The sequence below is a fragment of the Octopus bimaculoides genome, chromosome 28, assembly GCF_046866305.1.
Source record: "Octopus bimaculoides isolate indiv1 chromosome 28, ASM4686630v1, whole genome shotgun sequence".
Lineage (NCBI taxonomy): Eukaryota > Metazoa > Mollusca > Cephalopoda > Octopoda > Octopodidae > Octopus > Octopus bimaculoides.
Window position 1 is genome coordinate 12583042 of NC_142955.1, and position 19738 is coordinate 12602779.

The 19738-nt window shown below is 36.2% G+C and overlaps 1 protein-coding gene across 2 annotated transcripts in view; it reads right to left on the minus strand.

Moving 5' to 3' along the window:
* Positions 1-1395: 1395 nt before the first annotated feature.
* LOC106872447 (uncharacterized) overlaps positions 1396-19738 on the minus strand; it is a 33995-nt gene continuing 15652 nt past the window's right edge. The window contains exons 1-6 of one of the 2 annotated variants that reach the window (XM_014919450.3): positions 17491-18093; positions 11593-12079; positions 8221-8399; positions 4797-4960; positions 2702-2862; positions 1396-1669 (exon numbers count right to left, since the gene is read on the minus strand). In XM_014919450.3, coding sequence (XP_014774936.1) covers positions 1617-1669; positions 2702-2862; positions 4797-4960; positions 8221-8399; positions 11593-11923 — 888 coding nt within the window. In that variant the 5' untranslated portion in view covers positions 11924-12079; positions 17491-18093 and the 3' untranslated portion in view covers positions 1396-1616. Of the gene's footprint in view, positions 1670-2701; positions 2863-4796; positions 4961-8220; positions 8400-11592; positions 12080-17490; positions 18094-19738 lie in introns of those variants that run through there. The other variant, XM_089343940.1, reaches the window with a different exon arrangement.

Consider the following 19738-nt stretch of genomic DNA (forward strand, 5'->3'; position numbering starts at 1 on the left):
TCGCTAATTTGCATTTACCTTAATTACGTCATCTGCATTAATTAATATAATTATATCATGTAAACACAGTCCTATGATATCCGAGTCGAGGAACAGAATCGTAGTAGTTTATATTGACAGGAATTTCTCAGTTTTTAAGACTTCTCAAAGAATCATTCAAGGATAGTTGTAGTTGAATAATATTCTTAAGGCCGCAATTTACTCACATGCAGCATCTTTCAGAGCTTTGTCGCTAATTCAGTTCTTAACCAAATCGAAAACTGTTAACATTTTTGAAGAGGACTGGTCCCTGTAAGTAACGCCTCCAACCATGTTTAGATCTAAATAACTTTTTTTATTTTGAAAGTAAAATATATTTACCTTAGCTTAAATGATAGATGAAAGCACGAGGAATTTCATAGTTTCGGTCCATGCAACAAAAATTTGTATTAAAAAGTTGTGAGGTAAAATATCGTGAAAAATATAAGTAAGGCAAAAATTGGATTTAAGTATAATTAACGTTTGTATTTTTAAAAAGAAATCAACTATATTTTGATTAAGCTTAAATGATAGACACTTTTCAATAAGGTAAAATGTTAGATTATTAATTGACACATTATTAATTAGCATACTAGCATAGCCTGGAAAAAACATGAATTACATGGAAAAACGCGAGCAAGAGAAATAATATTCTTAAGATTATAAACCTGGAAAAGTACAGGACAAGTTATCACATCTGGTAAAGTACAGAACAAGAAGTTTTTTACTTAAAATATTGCAGCTAAAATTAAAATTTGAATATTGAAAATGATTTGATTTTAATTTACAAAGTAGCATTATAATTAAAAACAGTACCATCATTTTGTTAAAATATTGATGCGGTAGAGTACTTAAAAAATGAGAGCCAGAGGTACCAATATAGCTAAAGTTTTATGCAAAGAAGAATAGTTATAAATGGTAGGCAAATTCATTATATAAGAAAATAGGCTAAAATGTGAAGACTTGGCAATAACTTAGGCAGTAACTGTGAATTTATTGTTACAGGTAGAGTTTACTGTAATATATAACTAATTTTTGTATTATTCTATTTATTGTACTAATTATGTACCACTATTATTTTTTATAACTTATTTTCAAATTTCTTATTATTCATTAATGATTTAAAAAATTATCTTTTTTTAAATGCAAAAAATATTTTACTTGTTTTTATATTTTCAATAAAAGTAACAAGTAATAACAAATAGAAGTAATAACTTGTAATAAAATTTTTAGTTTTAATAAATGCTAATATTCTCTAAATCTAGATATTTTATTTGAAATTTTATCCTTAGCTGCAATATTTTAGGTAAAAAATTTTCTTGTTCTTAACTTTACCAGATGTGATAACTTGTCCTGTCCTTTTCCAGGATTATAATTTTAAGAATATCATTTCTCTTGCTCGCATTTTTTCTTGTAATACATATATGCTAGTATGTACGACAAAAAGAACAACAATGAGAAATAAGCGAGGAAGAGAATCACGGTATAGGACCAATGGATATTGTGAGGTTTTCATTAACTTATAATATTTGATAAATAGTCAAAGGTAGCGGTCACCTTGTAGGCATGGACTTCGTAACTGGCGATCTTTTGATTGGTTAACTAGGTTTTAAGCGGATAAAGATGGCAATGGAATCACCTTTTCCCTGATCTGAAAATAACACGAATAAGGACAACAATAAGAACAACACGAACATAGGTAATGGCAAATATTATTATTGATAGTCCTGTGTGCGGTGCAGGCGAAGCTGTGTGGTGAGAGGTTTGCCTCCCAATCACATGGTTACGGTTTCAGTCCCACTGCATGGTGTCTTGGTAAAAAGTTTTCTATTAAGGCCACGGACTAATCAATCATTTATGTGTAGATTTGGTAGACGGAAACTGAAAGAAGCCTGTAGAGTATATATATATATATATATATATATATATATATATATGTGTGTGTGTGTGTGTGTGTGTGTGTGTGTAGTAGTAGTAGTAGTTTTTAGCACTGGCATAAGACAAAACTTTTGCTAAAGAAGGCTTAGTCAATTAAATCGTTCCAGTGCTTGAATGATATACTTCATTTTATGGAGACCAAGAGACGGAAATTCATAAGTGACCGCGCCTGAATTTGAACTCAAAACGTAAAGCATCGGAAAAATATTGCGAGAGCATTTTGACTGAAGCTCTAACGAGAATGCAGCCGCGCTAATAAAGGGATATTTTAATTAGCCCTTTATTTCTCATTGCTTTAGTTGACAGAGAGAGTGGAGGCACAATGGCCCAGTGGTTGGGGCAGCGGACTCGCGGTCATAGGATCGCGGTTTCGATTCCTACACTAGGCATTGTGAGTGTTTATTGAGCGAAAACACCTAAAGCTTCACGAGGCTCCGGAAGGGGATGGTGGCGAACCCTGCTGTACTCTTCCACCACAACTTTCTCTCACTCTTTCTTCCTGTTTCTGTTGTGCCTGTAATTCAAAGGGGTCAGCCTTGTCACACTCTGTGTCACGCTGAATATCCCCGAGAACTACGTTAAGGGTACACGTGTCTGTGGAGTGCTCAGCCACCACTTGCACGTTAATTTCACAAGTAGGCTGTTCCGTTGATCGCATCAACTGGAACTCTCGACGTCGCAAGCGACGGAGTGCCAACAACAAGTTGGCAGAGAGACCAAGTAAAAAGGTTAAAGAAATACTTACTGCTATCCCATAGGGTTCTCGAATTTCGTTTAGAGTAGAGAAGTTGAGGATAACTACTGAGTTGCTCATAATAACACATATGCCTGGCTTCGGCGATTAACATCCAACCCCAATCTCCAACACAGCCTCCATATTCAGATGACACATAGAAACGACGAATACTGTAAATGGGGGAAAAAAGCCACAGTTGTAGTTATTGTTTTGTTGTTGCTGTCGTTAATAGATGTTGTAGTTTAGAAGTTTGCCTCGCAATTACGTAAATATGAGGCAACCTGGCTTCGAAGTTCGAACCACACTGCTCAGTGATACATTGAACAAGTAGTGTCTTCTACTCTATAGTCCACCAAAACTTTCGTAGACCATTACTTGTGTGTAGGACAATAATCAAAAAGGACGGTTCCTGTTACATGTGGAGTAAGCTTTATTTTTACGACAGTATGGTGTGATTTTAGTGATATTTAGTGACTGCCATTTCTAGCAGCTGAAGTTATTATGTAGGCAGTGCCTATATTAACTGTTTTTGTAATTCCAGATCCCCAAAGAATTTCCCAAAATGTCCCTATGGAGTCTTCGATTGACTTGCAAATTCAACATCATCACCAGTCATAAAAAAATAAGTATATGTCATTAAATATCATTAACTATAAAATTACGACAAACGTAAATAAACAAACGAAGTTTGCATTTTAGAGGCGTTGAGATGTCTTAGAAAGTTAAAAAAGTGATTTTAAATTCTCAATCGCAGAATAATATAGCCTGGACAGGATAAACTACCCCTATTTTGATGGGAAACAGTGTAGGTGGCTAGCTGTGGACTCGAACTCACATCCTCGTGATTACATGTCACGATGCTTTGACCGATTAAGCTAAACTACCCACTACAATTTCCTCTGCAAATTAAGATATATAAATCTCGCTTTTATGAGACGCTCTCATATGTTAAATTCAAATTACGACAAACGTAAATAAGTCTCATAAAAGCGAGATTTATATATCTTAATTTGCAGAGGAATTTGTAGTGGGTAGTTTAGCTTAATCGGTCAAAGCATCGTGACGCGTAATCACGGGGATGTGAGTTCGAGCCCCCAGGTAGCCACCTACACTTTTCTCTGCAAAATAGGGGAAGTTTATCCTGTTCAGGCTATATTATTAGCATTATTCTGCGATTGAGAATTTAAAATCATTAACTATGTTTTTTTTTTGCAGGATCGGAAAAGGAAGCAAAATACAAATTTTATTATATTTATTCGTAAGTAAATGGATCTCGGTCTGTTTCGAAAACGTCTAATAGTATTCAGTTGTTTGGTTAAACGAAATTCCTGTTCAATGAATTAGTAGCGCGTAAAACTGGTCGAGCAATTGAAACCAGGAATTTATAATCCCGAGTTGAATATCTTGACCACTAGAGCAAGTACCTTCACAGATACACACATGTAAAACATGGAAAACAAACCTCATCCAGCTATTCTGATTATATGTCTGTGCACACGTTTGAATGTGGTGTGTGCCAGAGGGTTTGCAAATCCAATGGAGGTCTTAAAAGACATGTTAGGATCCACAATGAGCAGAACTTACTTGCAGGTATTGGTAGTGCAAATCAGAGGTGCAATCTGTGTGGGTGTTTTTTTCAAAACACTGTCTGGTTTAAAAAGCCACATCAGACGCCATGAAAGGGCTAAGGTGTAGGTGCAGGAGGTGGTCAAACTCTGTTTAAGGAGTAGACAACCACCATATACCATATGTATGTATGTATGTATGTATGCGCGCGAGCATGTACACATGTTGGCAGTGGGTTCACAAGCGAAATTCGATTATTTCGACGAGGTGATATAAAATAATGCAACAAGTCTAATCTGGAGCTAAGGGAGATGAATATCAATTGATAAAGCTAATTACGGGATTAGACTGATAGTATTGATTACATCGTTAGGAATTTAAGGGAAGTGTATATAGTTGATTATGTAGACATTGTACTTCACTAGTATTTTATTCATAGACACCAGTAGGATAGAAGAGAAAGTTGATCACGAAAACTTTTGAACTGAGAATTTAAAAATTAGCAACTAAAAGACACAGAGTGATAAAAGTTACATACGCAGCTCCAAAAAGTGAGAAGATATTGACAGGTTGTTGATGTAGGTCGGGCCAAGGGGAACTTTTCAGCGTTTCAAGAGAGAACCAGCTCTCAAGGGTTGTATTTCGTCCATCGAACACCATATTAACTACAGCAGTTTGGTTTTCATAAATCACCAGTTTCGCCTAAAAGAAAATCATCACCGTCATCATCATCATCATCATCATCATCATCATCATCATCACCACCATCATCATCGTCATCATCATCATCATCATCATCATCATCACCATCATTCAGTAAGAGGGCAATGCATGTCATCAATGTGACACTGGGGTACAAATATACGAAAGCCAATATGCCCATCATGACCACCTGTCTGATAAGGGTACACCAGGCACATGTATCACACTCACATGCGCGCGACATGGTGATCTCATATCAAGATAAACTGGGCATTACGTTGCAGGTGGGGCCCAGTTAGAATTTTCTTTAGGCCGAGTAGCCCAACCGGCTCAAATGTTCCCTGAATAAGGTTTATTTAAGTATGATGAACGAAACATACATGTTTCCGAAGGTGAATTATTCAAACCTCAAAGAATTCCTCTCAACACATGGCTATGATCCTCCCCACTACTTCTGCTCGTGATCAGTGATGCACATATTGTTAGCCACCAAATCACATTCTCAACTAGTCAAGGTCAAACAACTGAGAAGTAAATCTGTGGTACTGAAAAGAATATTTGCTGTAGCAAATATTTATATATATATATATATATATATATATATATATATATATATATATATATATATATATATATATATATATAATAATAATAATAATAATAATAATAATAATAATAATATTAGGGAAACAATCCAAAACTTACAGGAAAAAATTCAATTTAGCAAAACTAAATCAAATTTCCCAATATAAAATATATATATTTTTTTATTTATTTATGTGTTTCAGCCAAGTGGCTGCGGTCATGCTGGTGCACCACCAATTTGGAGAAAAACCACTATTAAATAATTCAATAATGAAGAATGTAATTCATACCCTCCAGAAAATAAATATATCATAAAAACTTATTCTAAAAATCAATAAATTAAATAAAAGAATAACTAGTAAATGGTAAATGGTATAAAAATGACTACGCACGTTTCGTGGCTATATTTTCAAATAGATAACTAATAAAACCAATTCTATTAATAATTCGATTAATAATCAAATCGATCTACAATTAAATCTATTCAAAATTATAGTCACTCACCAGGTCTAAAATAAAATATAAATAACAACAGGAATAATAATAAAAAAAATCAATATACGTATTGTAACTTATAATAAATTTCAACTAAATATATATAAAAAAAATACTTGTTTAACAATAAATAAATAAATAATCGAAAAACGTGTAACAATATTTCTTAAAATAAAATATGTATTTATATAAACCCTGTACAAGATGATGATGATGATGATGATGATGATGATGATGATGATGATGATGATGATGATGATGATGATGATGATGATGATGATGATGATTTTTAGGCGAAACTAGAGCTTCACTATCTTTAGTACCGGCCGCATTCATAACTCGAAGTCTTATTATGGCAACCGAATAATTGTCACATATTATATTACACACACACACACACACGTCCTTTCATATACCTTTTCCTTTCTACAAAGTTGTACTCCTCTCAAACTCTATTGCTTGCTCCTATTTTGCTTTTATAATTACTCTTCTTATACATTCTTTAATAGGAATAATGTACTGTACCTACTGATAACGGATTCTTATGTAAATATGTATATGTATATAGGCGCAGGAGTGGCTGTGTGGTAAGTAGCTTGCTTACCAACCACATGGTTCCGGGTTCAGTCCCACTGCGTGGCACCTTGGGCAAGTGTCTTCAACTATAGCCTCGGGCCGACCAAAGCCTTGTGAGTGGATTTGGTAGACGGAAACTGAAAGAAGCCCGTCGTATATATGTATATATATATATATGTGTGTGTGTGTTTGTGTGTCTGTGTTTGTCCTCCTAGCATTGCTTGACAACCGATGCTGGTGTGTTTATGTCCCCGTCACTTAGCGGTTCGGCAAAAAGAGACCGATAGAATAAGTACTAGGCTTACAAAGAATAAGTCCCGGGGTCGATTTGCTCGACTAAAGGTGGTGCTCCAGCATGGCCGCAGTCAAATGACTGAAACAAGTAAAAGTGTAAAAGTGTATGTGTATATGTATGTATATATATATATATATATATATATATATATATATATATATATATATATGTATATATATATATATGTGTGTGTGTGTGTGTGTGTGTGTGTGTGTGTGTGTATATATATATGAATATGTATATGTATATTTATATATACATGCATTAGCCCTCTGAACTTTTAGACCATCTTTTAAACTCTCTGGTGAAGCCTAGAGGCACACCCAATACCCTAATTTTATCTACCGATCACTACAGAACACTGAAGAGATGGAAATAGCATGTAGGGTATTGTGACCTCTTGGCAGAAACGGCCGTACGAAACTGTTCTTTTTCTATTCTATGAATTATTGGTACGTATGTATGTTATACAGTCTTCACATATGTATATATTCTCATAAATGCTTTAGAAGAAATAAACAGATATAATATAATGTCTAACAGTTGATGTATACTATTTCTGTATCCTCTGCATTTTCTCCTTGCCGCATATACACACACACACACACACACACACACACACACACACACACACACACACACACACACACACACACACATATATATATATATATATATATATACATATATATATATATATACACACATATATATATATACATACACACACACACACACACACACACACACACACATACATATATATATATATATATATATATATATATATATATATATATATATATATATATATATATATATATTTAAAGCAAATAATAAATGAGTATATGCATATATACGTACAGGTATGTGCATACCTACGTCTACCTGTATATATAGGTGCATATCTGGGTACAGGACATTGCACACAAAACGTAGACAAGAAAATAATAATAACCAGAGTACAGAAAACACACAAGCCACATAGAGAACATTTTCCTTCATCAGCTACCCCCGTTTTAACACCGGCGTTTCGAAGAGCTGGGCAGGACGCATCATTAAAATGGCTCTTCCCATGGACCGCAAATTAAATTTGTATACACAGATTAAACCTGTGCCATGGAGGAATGTAGTGGCGGACAAAAAACAAGACAGGAAAACAAACGGAAAAGAAAACAAGACAGGAAAACATATATGTACGTATGTATATATATTCGGATCCCACCAATATTATTACGAATATTTGTAGATGGTAGGTTTGTGTATGTTTATACATATGAATGCGCATAATGAATGTTTGAGTAAATACCTCATCAATTGGAAGATGACTCCAGACATCAAGGATAGGATGTCGGAAGAAGTTAGGACAGAAGGTACCAATGCATTTCTCCACATTCCATGATGAAGGACTTCCTTTATTCGCAAATGAATCATAGACTTTCGAACCAGCTCCCATTGACAAGGCATATACTTTAATCCATTGGGTATCTAAAAAAAAAAGAAAGACTTTTTCTTCTTTAACTAGTAGGTGTTCACAAAAACATTCGGGGACAATACAATGTGTGGCTACATAAAAGGCGTGTAAAAAGTAAAAATAGCAACAAAATAAAATTATAACAATGAAGGATTCTCCAAAAGAGGGAGGCTTCCTATCGCTGCACGTGCAGACCCCATGAAACTACGGTCGCCCGGACCACTAGAGCCAGTACCCTCTTCACACCGCCTTCCTTCAACCGACAGACGCATGCTTAGAGCAGACACGTTCACTCTGGCCGATTGCATTACATTCACACGCCTTTTAACAAAATTCCTGGGAAGCATCATTAACCTCTCTGCCCTCACTTTCTTTTCGAGTGAAAGTTGAAAAAGTTAATGAGAAGTTGGTCAAGGAAGGAAGTATCTATCTTTTCAGCCTTGCCCATCACACAATCACTTTCGATAAGACCAGCAGATAAGGAAACACTGCCTGCCCACCCCGGCCAAGGGAGGCGGCGTGCTGAACTTCACGATGGACTCAGCTGATAGTCGGGTCCGTCCTTCTCGTGACAGCAGGTCTTCGACATAAACACAAAAGTCAGTAATGCTCGGGCACTGGATGAGAGCGTGCAGAACAGTTTCGTCGCTCTGCGCGCACCTCGGGAATGCCCTACTGACGACACTTCCATGCCTGTAGAATTTATTATGAACAGGCAATAGTCCCCCGCCCCCAGTAGCACTGACAGGCCCAGGATTTCTGGAAATTATCTATGAGCTCCAGCCTGAAAGACCTTCGGAACAAACCAGCCATTTTGTTTTCGCCGACGTCCAGAGTCTCTTCGAGAACTTCGTCGCACTTGCTTATCACTAACTTTCTATAAACCGCCTGAGTTGAACTTCTATCAACCGTATTGCCCGACAGACAGAGGACTGTGAGCGCCGGACGAGAGTCTTAATGCCAAACTCCCTGCTCCGTTTTACGTTTGATCTAGGAATGCAGCTCGCTCAAAGAGACGAGCTGTAGAAAAGCGAGGCTGAGAAACGGCATCCACAGCTGCCTACCATCTGGGAAGCATTTCAGATGTCTCAGTCCCTTCTACTATAGGCACTAGGCCTGAAATTTTGGCCTAGGCAGAATTTGAATTCAGAACGTAGCGACGGGCGAACTACAGCGTAGCATTTTGTCCAGCGTGCGTACAATTCTGCCAATGATAATAATGATGATTTCAAATTTTTTGCCACAAGGGCAGCTTGGGGGAAGGAATTAAGTCGATTATATCGACCCCAGTGCATAATATGTACTTATTTAATCGAGCCCGAAAGGATAAAAGGCGAAGTCGACCTCAGCGGAATTTGAACTCAGAACGTAAATACTGCTAAGCATTTCGTCCAGCGTGCTACCGATTCATCCAGCACACCACCTTAATAATAATAATAATAATAATAATAATAATAATAATAATAATAATAATAATAATAATAATAATAATAATAATAATAGACGCAAATAGGCCAGACATCATACTGAAAGACTTCAGACAAAAATCATGCCTCCTCATTGATATGACTGTCCCGATCGATATAAACGTATCTGTCAAGACCTACCAAAAACTGAGCAAATATAAAGATCTTGAAATAGAAATTAGCAAAATGTGGAATCTGAAGAAGAAAACAATACCTATTGTCATAGGTGCCCTGGGAATGACAGCGAAACGGGCTGATTACTACCTAGCTCAGATACCAGGAAACCCCAAAATGGCTGAAGTTCAAAAGATAGTGCTCATGGGAACTGCCCATATCCTACGTAAAATACTGTCTATGTGATCTCAAATTTTAAAGCAAACACATAATTTTCTTATGGTTTCTTAAACATTCACTTGAACAAAACTGTACAAATCCAAATATATGGTACCCTAGGCATAACACCTACATGAACTTCTAACTTGTTGTCTCTTGAGGTCTCTGGGTGAGACTTGGATCCAACTTGTACAAATGCAAAACAAAAGTCAAACATATAATAATAATAATAATAATAATAATAATAATAATAATAATAATAATAATAATAATAATAATGGTAATAATAATAACTGATTTAAAACCGGAAACGGAGGCTGTAATCTGTGCTGCCCAAGAGCAAGCACTAAGAACAAACTACATCAAATACAGAATAGACAACACATCAGAAAGTGATAAATGCAGAATCTGTGGACAAAATGGTGAAACTTTATGGCATATTACTAGCTAATGTACGCCACGAGCCCAGAAGGAATATAAGAGACGCCACGACAATATAGCCAGGCTTGTCCATTGGACACTTTGCAACAAGTATGGACTTGACAGAGCAAAAAATGTGGTACGACCACAAACCTGAAGGCATCGTCGAAAATAGAAATGCAAAGATCCTATGGGATTTTATGATTCAGTGCGACCATGAGATTGAGAATAGGAAACCAGACATAGTGTTAATTGAGAAAGAAAACAAAGTATGCTGGATCATAGATATAGCATGCCCAGCTGACAACAAGGTATGCGATAAGGAAGAAAGAAATGTTGAGAGATATGACAGGTTAGCTTGGGAAGTTAAGCAGTTGTGGTCGATGAAAAAGGTAGCAGTAGTATCAATAATTGCCGGAGCCCTGAGAACAGTGAACAAAAATCTCGAGAAGTACGTGGAACAAATAGGGGAAGCAATAAGGGTGGAGCACTTGCAGAAAACAGCACTGCTTGGGACCGCTCGAGTACTCCAGAAGGTACTCGGAAAATAAGAGGTGTTACCTTAGTTCACTGGTAGTGAACAGCTGACACCGTAGTACATCTCCAGCGTTAGAAGCTGTGCAAATGCAATAACAACAACAACAACAACAACAACAACAACAACAACAACAACAACAACAATAATAATGATAATAATAATAATAATAATAATAATAATAATAATAACAAACACTTCTACTGGGTAAAGGTAATTGGAATAAAGTGCCCAGTAGATCTTTTACAAAAGGTTTGTTTCCTTGGCATGGCCAGAATAATGAGGAAAGTATTAGATAGTTGAAAAGAATGGATAGCATGGTACTGTAGGCTGCATGTACCAAGTCCGCTACTCATATAAAACTCCAGGAGCTCCAACAAAACCTGTGATAAAGAGAAATAATAATAACTACAACAACAATAATAATTTCTTTAATAATAATGCTTCACTTACTTCTATAGAAGGAAATCTCGTTGCTGTCATTCGTGCTGACGACTGTCATTAGATTTTTCGGTGAGTAATTCTTACAAACATGGCTGACGTTGTTGTAAGTAATGAATTCTGATTGGCTGTTTAGAGCGATGCTGGCACATTCCAGTGCACTTGATACGGTGGAGAATTGTTGTGTTGGAGGTGTCTGAAGATAACCATAGGAATAACCAGGTCCCAAACGTTTGTAGTAAGCATAATCAAATTCCTGATCTGAGGTAACAACCAAGATTGTTGTAAGGGTTAACAGCAGCACTCTTATTGCAGTTGGACGAGTAAATGGTAACTGAGACATTCTTGGCGCTAAGATTATCAGAGGGGAAAGAAAAAGTATGGAAGAGAGAGAGAAAGAGAGGGGGAGAGAGATTAAAGAAAAAGACGTGAAATTTAATATATAAGGAGAGAAAGGGAAAGAGAGTGAAAATGTGTTAGAGAGTAGCGAAGAGAATTCCTGAAAGAAGAAAGATAGAATGACATGAGGGAAATAGACCGTGTGTGAAACGAAGGAAGTCTGAGAAAGAAAACAAAAAATTATACGGCTTAACTTGAAATATAATGCTCTGTAAGAAAGTGTCGTATTTTATGGCACACAAAGTGCATTTTTTTTTAAACAAAACAAATGTCTCAACAAATCAACGCGGAGCCGGTATGGTAAGTTGGTCCTATACTACATCTTTCAATGTACTATATACCTTCTTTTCCTAAATATGCGGTGATGAAATTTGGATTTGTTTAAAATGCTGGTGTCAATTGTACGCCATCAAATTCCGTTCATATCGGATATAATATATACTAGTAATAGTCAAGATATTCTCTCTCTCTCTCTCTCTCTCTCTCTCTCTCTCTCTCTCTCTCTCTCTCTCTCTCTCTCTATATATATATATATATATATATATATATATATATATATATATATATATATATATATATATATATATAAGTGGGCCCCTGCGCCCTTAGAATCCATATATGGGTGCCCATGTTAGTATCTAAGTGACTCTTCCCTTCAAGTTTGAAAATCTTTTTTCATTGCTGGAAGACTGCATTAATTAATTATTTCAGTCTGGCTGTGTTTGTAGACAGTTGAAAAGAATACTTTTAACAAAAAAACAAAAAAAAAAACAAACAACGAAAAAAATCAAATGATAGCATTGTAGTTGCGGGTGGGCCCTCTTAGTCTCCTGGCAACCAATATTTTTAGACCCAGTCTGCCACTGTATATATATATATATATATATATATATATATATATATATATATATATATATATATATATATATATGTATATATATATATATACAGTATTACATACTTGTAATAACATTGTTATTGTTATATATTTCATACTAGATTTTCCTTAATTTATAGCTTCTAAGGCGTGCTCTCTCTCCAAAACAAATATCTCAATGAAACTAGCGTGTCTTATATGCGAGGTCATCTTTATATGATATGTTTTAGCCCTTAAACGATGCCAACATGGCTAGAAACCATCTTTTTTTCTCAGGAGTAATTTTATAACTTATTTTCACTTTAAAGAGTTACAAAGCCTGTAGTAACTGTTAGTCTTTCACACAATATTATTTACAATCTTATTATCGAAAAGTGACGTCTTTTCCTATCTATCCAGCATGAGCAGAAATTCACTTGAGGTACCTGCATTGTTGTTGTCAATGGAAAAAAAAATCGGTGGACTTTTCCCTCCAAGAACTATTTGAATCGTCACTTTCTTCTTTGCTGTCTCGAACATCATCATCAACGTCATCTAATGATGAATATAAGTCAGAATAAATCCTTCCTATTTGACTTGAGTTTTCTTATCTATAAAAGCACTTTTGCGCACATTTGACAAAGTAATCATTTGAGCATCAATTGATCATGGTTGTATTCATGTGAACTTTTTGAAACACCAATTGATGATCTCAACTGGACTTTAATGAAACATCAGTTGATGATGTCAACCGATTGGGGGTTACTTCACTGAATCACTGAAAACATTTTCCCCCCTGAATATGTGCTGGAGAAATTGTAGAGCTTCTAATATGAATGTGGGTCTTTTATGCCTTCAAATACGATAGCATTAATAAAAAAACAAAAAAACAGAAAAGAGGGAGAGAAAATAAATGGTTTCGAATAGAGACTGTAGAAATTTCAAGACCGAAAGTAGAAACAGCCAGAACGTTACTTAGGCTATCTTTGATAATAAACGCAACGGCTGTATTGGCGGAGTTAGGCCCATCCTCTAAGGTACGAGGGAACTAACTTCTTGTGAAAGAACCAGAGGACAGAAACCACGATATTGTTTCTGACGAATCTGGTGTTTTAAAAGTTCCGGCTTCAAGCGGATGTTTGCAAAATGTTAGCAGCACTTGGTCGTTCTGTTCTGAAAGATTGAGAGATTGTGGTGTGCGATGGAATTATTCAAGAGCATCTTCCTTTGAGCTGGAAGGTAGGGGGTCAAGTACATCTAAAATTGAGGAATACAACATATATATATATATATATATATATATATATATATATATATATATATATATATATATATATATATATACTCTTTACTCTTTTACTCTTTTACTTGTTTCAATCATTTGACTGCGGCCATGCTGGAGCACCGCCTTTAGTCGAGCAAGTCGACCCCGGGACTTATTCTTTGTAAGCCTAGTACTTATTCTATCGGTCTCTTTTTTTGCCGAACCGCTAAGTGACGGGGACATAAACACACCAGCATCGGTTGTCAAGCAATGCTAGGGGAACAAACACAGACACACACACACACACACACACACACACACACACACACACACATATATATATATATATATATATATATATATATATATACATATATACGACGGGCTTCTTTCAGTTTCCGTCTACCAAATCCACTCACAAGGCTTTGGTCGGCCCGAGGCTATAGTAGAAGACATTTGCCCAAGGAACCATGTGGTTGGTAAGCAAGCTACTTACCACACAGCCACTCCTGCGCCTATATATATATATATATATATATATATATATATATATATATATATATACTAGCAGAGATACCCGGCGTTGCCCGTGTTACATGCAATTGAAAAATGAGACTTTTCTGTTATATTTTCTGTAAGGAACTGGAATACATATGATTCGAATTTCATCAAAATTACACATGAGGGTTCTTTCCCTCTTTACACACCCTAAAAAAATTCTAATCATGAGACATGTATCCCATACTATTGATCTTTATGCACATATTCCAAAATTTCAGTCTTCTGGAACCTGTGAAAAAGATTTTGCTTCTGCAAAATGGAGCTCATGGAGCTCTAAAATGTGGGAATGAAGGCCGTTATTGGGGGTGGGGGTGCTAATGTCAACCAGAGAAGTTGAATTGTTGGGAATGTTTTTACTTGGGTCTTATAGTATTCCTGTATATATGTGAGAGTATAGTCTCACTTTAATAGTTTCAGTATAAAATTGAAAATATTAAAGTGAAAATATTTGAAATTACAGTAGCGACATGTTATTGTTTCACTTTTGACAGGTAATACTGAAATAGTGGAATAGTTTCAGTGTTAGAGTGAAAGTATCTGACATTACAGTAGAGTGATGTTATTGTTTCATTTTTGACACATAATACTGAAATAGTGGAGGAGATAAGATATTGCTGTGGGCTCGAACTATGCAGGAAGTTAAAAATTTTTTTGGCCTAAGACACTACATGGACCTTAAAAGAATTTTGCTCCTGAAAAATGGAGCTCATGGAGCTGAAAATTGTGGGAGTTAAGGCCCCTATTGGTGATGGGTGTATTAATGTCAACCAGAGAAGTTTAATTGTTGGGAATCTTTTTAACTTGTGTGTAATATGTATTGTTTGAATTTCTTTAAAATAGGAAATATATGTATGTTCACTGGGTTTGTAAAAGAGAGCAAAGCTACAGGAAAGCAAAAGACGAATGATCACGATAATCAGTCAGCTACCGTAGCCTAGTCGTTACTACTCCCCAATGTAGGATTCCTCACCATACAGGTGACAGGTACAGCTTTAAGATGCATCATGGATCTATAGCAATTGGAAGGGCATGACTCAATAGAAACAACAATGTGTGACGTTTGGAGTAAAGGGAAATGAAAGTGTCGCTTCTGGAGTTTGCAAATGACCACTCTACCGATAGGTAACTGGGCAGAAAATATTTACAATCAATAAATGTCTTCGAACAACCAGTCACTCATCTGGGAAGGCCTTGAAATCAATGTTACCAACTGGGGACTATATGTGTCGCAGTGGTAATAAAAAGACTGAAAGGAGGTCTGCAACGAAATAATTTTACTCATCACTTTGCAAGTGAATCAGTGGAGGCAAAGATGAGTCTCATTTACTTGACAATTTATGCACCACATTGCAGAAATCACAATGTAAGTATATCTGAAAGGATAGTCTTACACTGTTGTACCGTTGAATTACAAATAATGCTCATCTGTTATGTTCGGGTGACCCTATAGCTACCAATGGTACAACTGTATTCGTCTTTGCTTAGGAAAAATGACTACATTGTGGGTGTGAAGTCCCCATGAAGGGGTCTTTGTAACTTCTAAGAAGAAAAAATTTTAGAAATATTACTTTATTTGTGTGTAATCTGTATGGTTAAAATTTCATCAACATCAAAAATATATGAATTTTCATGGGGGTTATGGCCATTATGCATAGAATATAATTTCCAAATTTCTTAAAGATCCATTCAATATACTTTTGACGTAGTTTTGGATAAGAAGACAAATGACTAATGTGTGTGTTTGTGTGCATATATATGTGTGTGTGTATGGGTGTATATATGTATAGATATCTGTATGCATTTATATATGTGTACATATTAGATGTACACCTATATATATACATCTACATATATGTATACATATACATGTATGCATATAGATCTATATCTATATATATATATCTATACATATACGTGTACATATACATGTATATGTATACATATACATCTCTCTCTCTTTCTCTCTCTCTCTCTCTCTCTCTCTCTCTCTCTCTCTGTATATATATATATATATATATATATATATATATATATATATATATATATATATATATATATATATATATATATATATATATATATATATATATATATATATATATATATATATACACCATTAAAGTGAAAGTATCTGTCATTACAGTATAGAAATGTGATTGTTTCAGTTAGTGGAATAGTTTCATTTTTAAAGTGAAAGTATTTGACATGAGTGTTTTTGTTTCACTTTTAACACGTAATACTTAAATAGTGGAGGAGATATGATGTTGCCGTGGGCTCGAACTCTGCAAGAAGTTAAAAATTTTGTTTTGACTAAAACACAACCGGAACCCTAAGTAAGACATGTGTAAAATTTGAATGAAATTGGTTGTGTAGTTCTCGAGTTTTAGGGAAACACACACACACACACAGAGACAGACAGACACACATTCTCATTTTTATATATATAGATACACAATATATATGTATGTATATATATATATATAGACGAGATTGTCGCATCTGGAATGTCTTTGGCCATAGTTCTGCTTCGTCAGATTTGATCTGAGCATTAGATAATAACACAAATTATCGTTCCCTTCACAATGCACACGCACACACTCACACACAAACACACACACACACACACACACACATACATAACACATGCACACACACACACTTATACGCACACACACACATATATACACACACATACATAAGACATACACACACACACTCACACACACGTATACGCACACACACACATACATAACACATACACACACACTCACACACACTTATACGCACACACACACACGCGCACCAGAAATTGTGAGGAAAACCTGCTTACTTTCACCGACGAAGAGCACCGTCCATACACTTCAGGTGGTCATGTAATGTATTGATGTCAGGAGTGTTCATTAATGCCACAACTCGTCTCCGCTCTCCCTATTGTCTTTTACTGTGAATATTTCTCTCTGTTACTCACATCTGTTTCCCACAGACGTCAGGACTCTTCGTAAATTCTTGCACTGGCCACTGCTCTTAGTCTTATGTTCTCATATCAGTCTTACTCACAGACTCGAGAGTGTCCATAAATGACCAAAAGACACAGACTGTCCACTGCTGTCAGTACCATCCAATATCAGATCAGTATTCCTCCACAGAGATATCGCCTTTGAGTGCGATGAAGAAAAGAAGGCCTAGAATAGAGACATGCCCTTCACTAAACATACAGAAAATGCGGCTGTGTAATTATTACAACTTGTTTCGATGTTTGTAATGTTGTTGCTGTAGTGTTTGTGATGGTGGCGTTACAGCTTTGATACCAGGTGATGGGATCTTTTGTTTTGAGACAAAAGCTGAAAAGTGAACGTCGCTATACAGAAGATTCCAATCTGCAAAAGCTTTTAAATACATCGATGTAAATGAGACAACGAGTATTTGTTCATAGTTCTGCATCAGTACTCATTCGATTTTAATTGCCGATGTTTAACATGGCGAATGTTATCTTTCCTTATGTTATGAAAAGAAAACACTCTAGGTTTCATTTACTTTTGTTGAAAGCTTTCAAGCAATATTTACGAAATGTTCACATGTTTTTACATGTATTCTATAAATTATCGTCGCTTCTTAATTACAAACAAAAAACGCGTCCCCTCTCACTCGCGCGTGCACACACACACACACACACACACACACACACACACACACACACACACACACACACACACACACACACACACACACACACACACACACAAACACAAACATTCGTAGGCACACAAATATTGTGATTAAACATTTATGCCCTGTGAAATCCATATAGTAACTATAAGTCCGTTTATGGTGTGCTAAAAGACATATATATATATATATATATATATATATATATATTTATATACATAAAGGGGGAAGCAGAGCAGATGCCAAAAACTATAGGCCTATCTCTCTGACTTCACACATCAGCAAAGTCATGGAAAGGATAATCAGAGGAAAACTAATCGCATTCCTTGAAGAAAATAAATTGCTGAGTGATACCCAACATGGCTTTCGACCAGGTAGGAGCTGCCTGACCCAGCTCTTACAACATTACGACTGGGTGTTGAGGCAGTTACTCAACAACTCAAATGTGGACGTAATATACCTTGATTTTGCAAAAGCTTTTGACAAAGTGGATCATGGTGTGATATGCCACAAACTGCGTGATCTTGGCATAGCTGGAAAACTTGGAGAGTGGTTACATGACTTTCTGAAAGATAGAAGTCTGGCAGTAGTGGCTAATGGAGCCACCTCTGTGAAAACACAAATAATGAGCGGTGTTCCACAGGGGACTGTCTTGGGACCATTGCTTTTTATAGTCGCTCTCTCAGATATGCCTTCAAGTGCCCGGATAGCCACTCTTGCAAGCTACGCAGACGATACAAAAGTCTCGCAGAAAATACAGAACTCCACTGATGTTGCACAATTGCAGCAGGAATTGGACTCAGTTTACAGATGGGCTGAGGACAATAATATGCAGTTTAATGCTGAAAAATTCCAAGCCCTGCGCTACCAACGTCCAAAACTGAATATGAAACTTACAGAGTACACTGGTCCACAGGGAATTTCAATCCCAGAGCCTAAATCAGTGAGAGACCTGGGTATCGACATGAGTGATGATACCTCTTTCCAAATGCACATTACCAGAATGGCAACAAAGTGCAGAAGATTGGCTGGATGGATCCTGAGAACATTCAGAACCAGAGATAAGGAAACCATGATGATCCTCTGGAGGACATTCGTCCTCAGCCGCCTGGATTACTGCTCACAGCTGTGGTCACCCACCAGTCTGAAATTAACAGCAGACCTTGAACCAATCCAGAGGAGATTCATAAAGAAGATTGTCTCTTTGCAACTGCTCAGCTACTGGGAAAGGCTGAAACAGCTAATACTCTACTCCCTGGATAGAAGGCGGGAGAGGTATGCAGTAATATACATCTGGAAGATTCTGGAAGGAATTGTGCCAAATTTTGGCATTGAAAGCTACACCAATGCCAGAACCGGACGACACTGCATAGTGCCAAAGATCCCAGCAATGCCATCGCGCTTCAGGACCA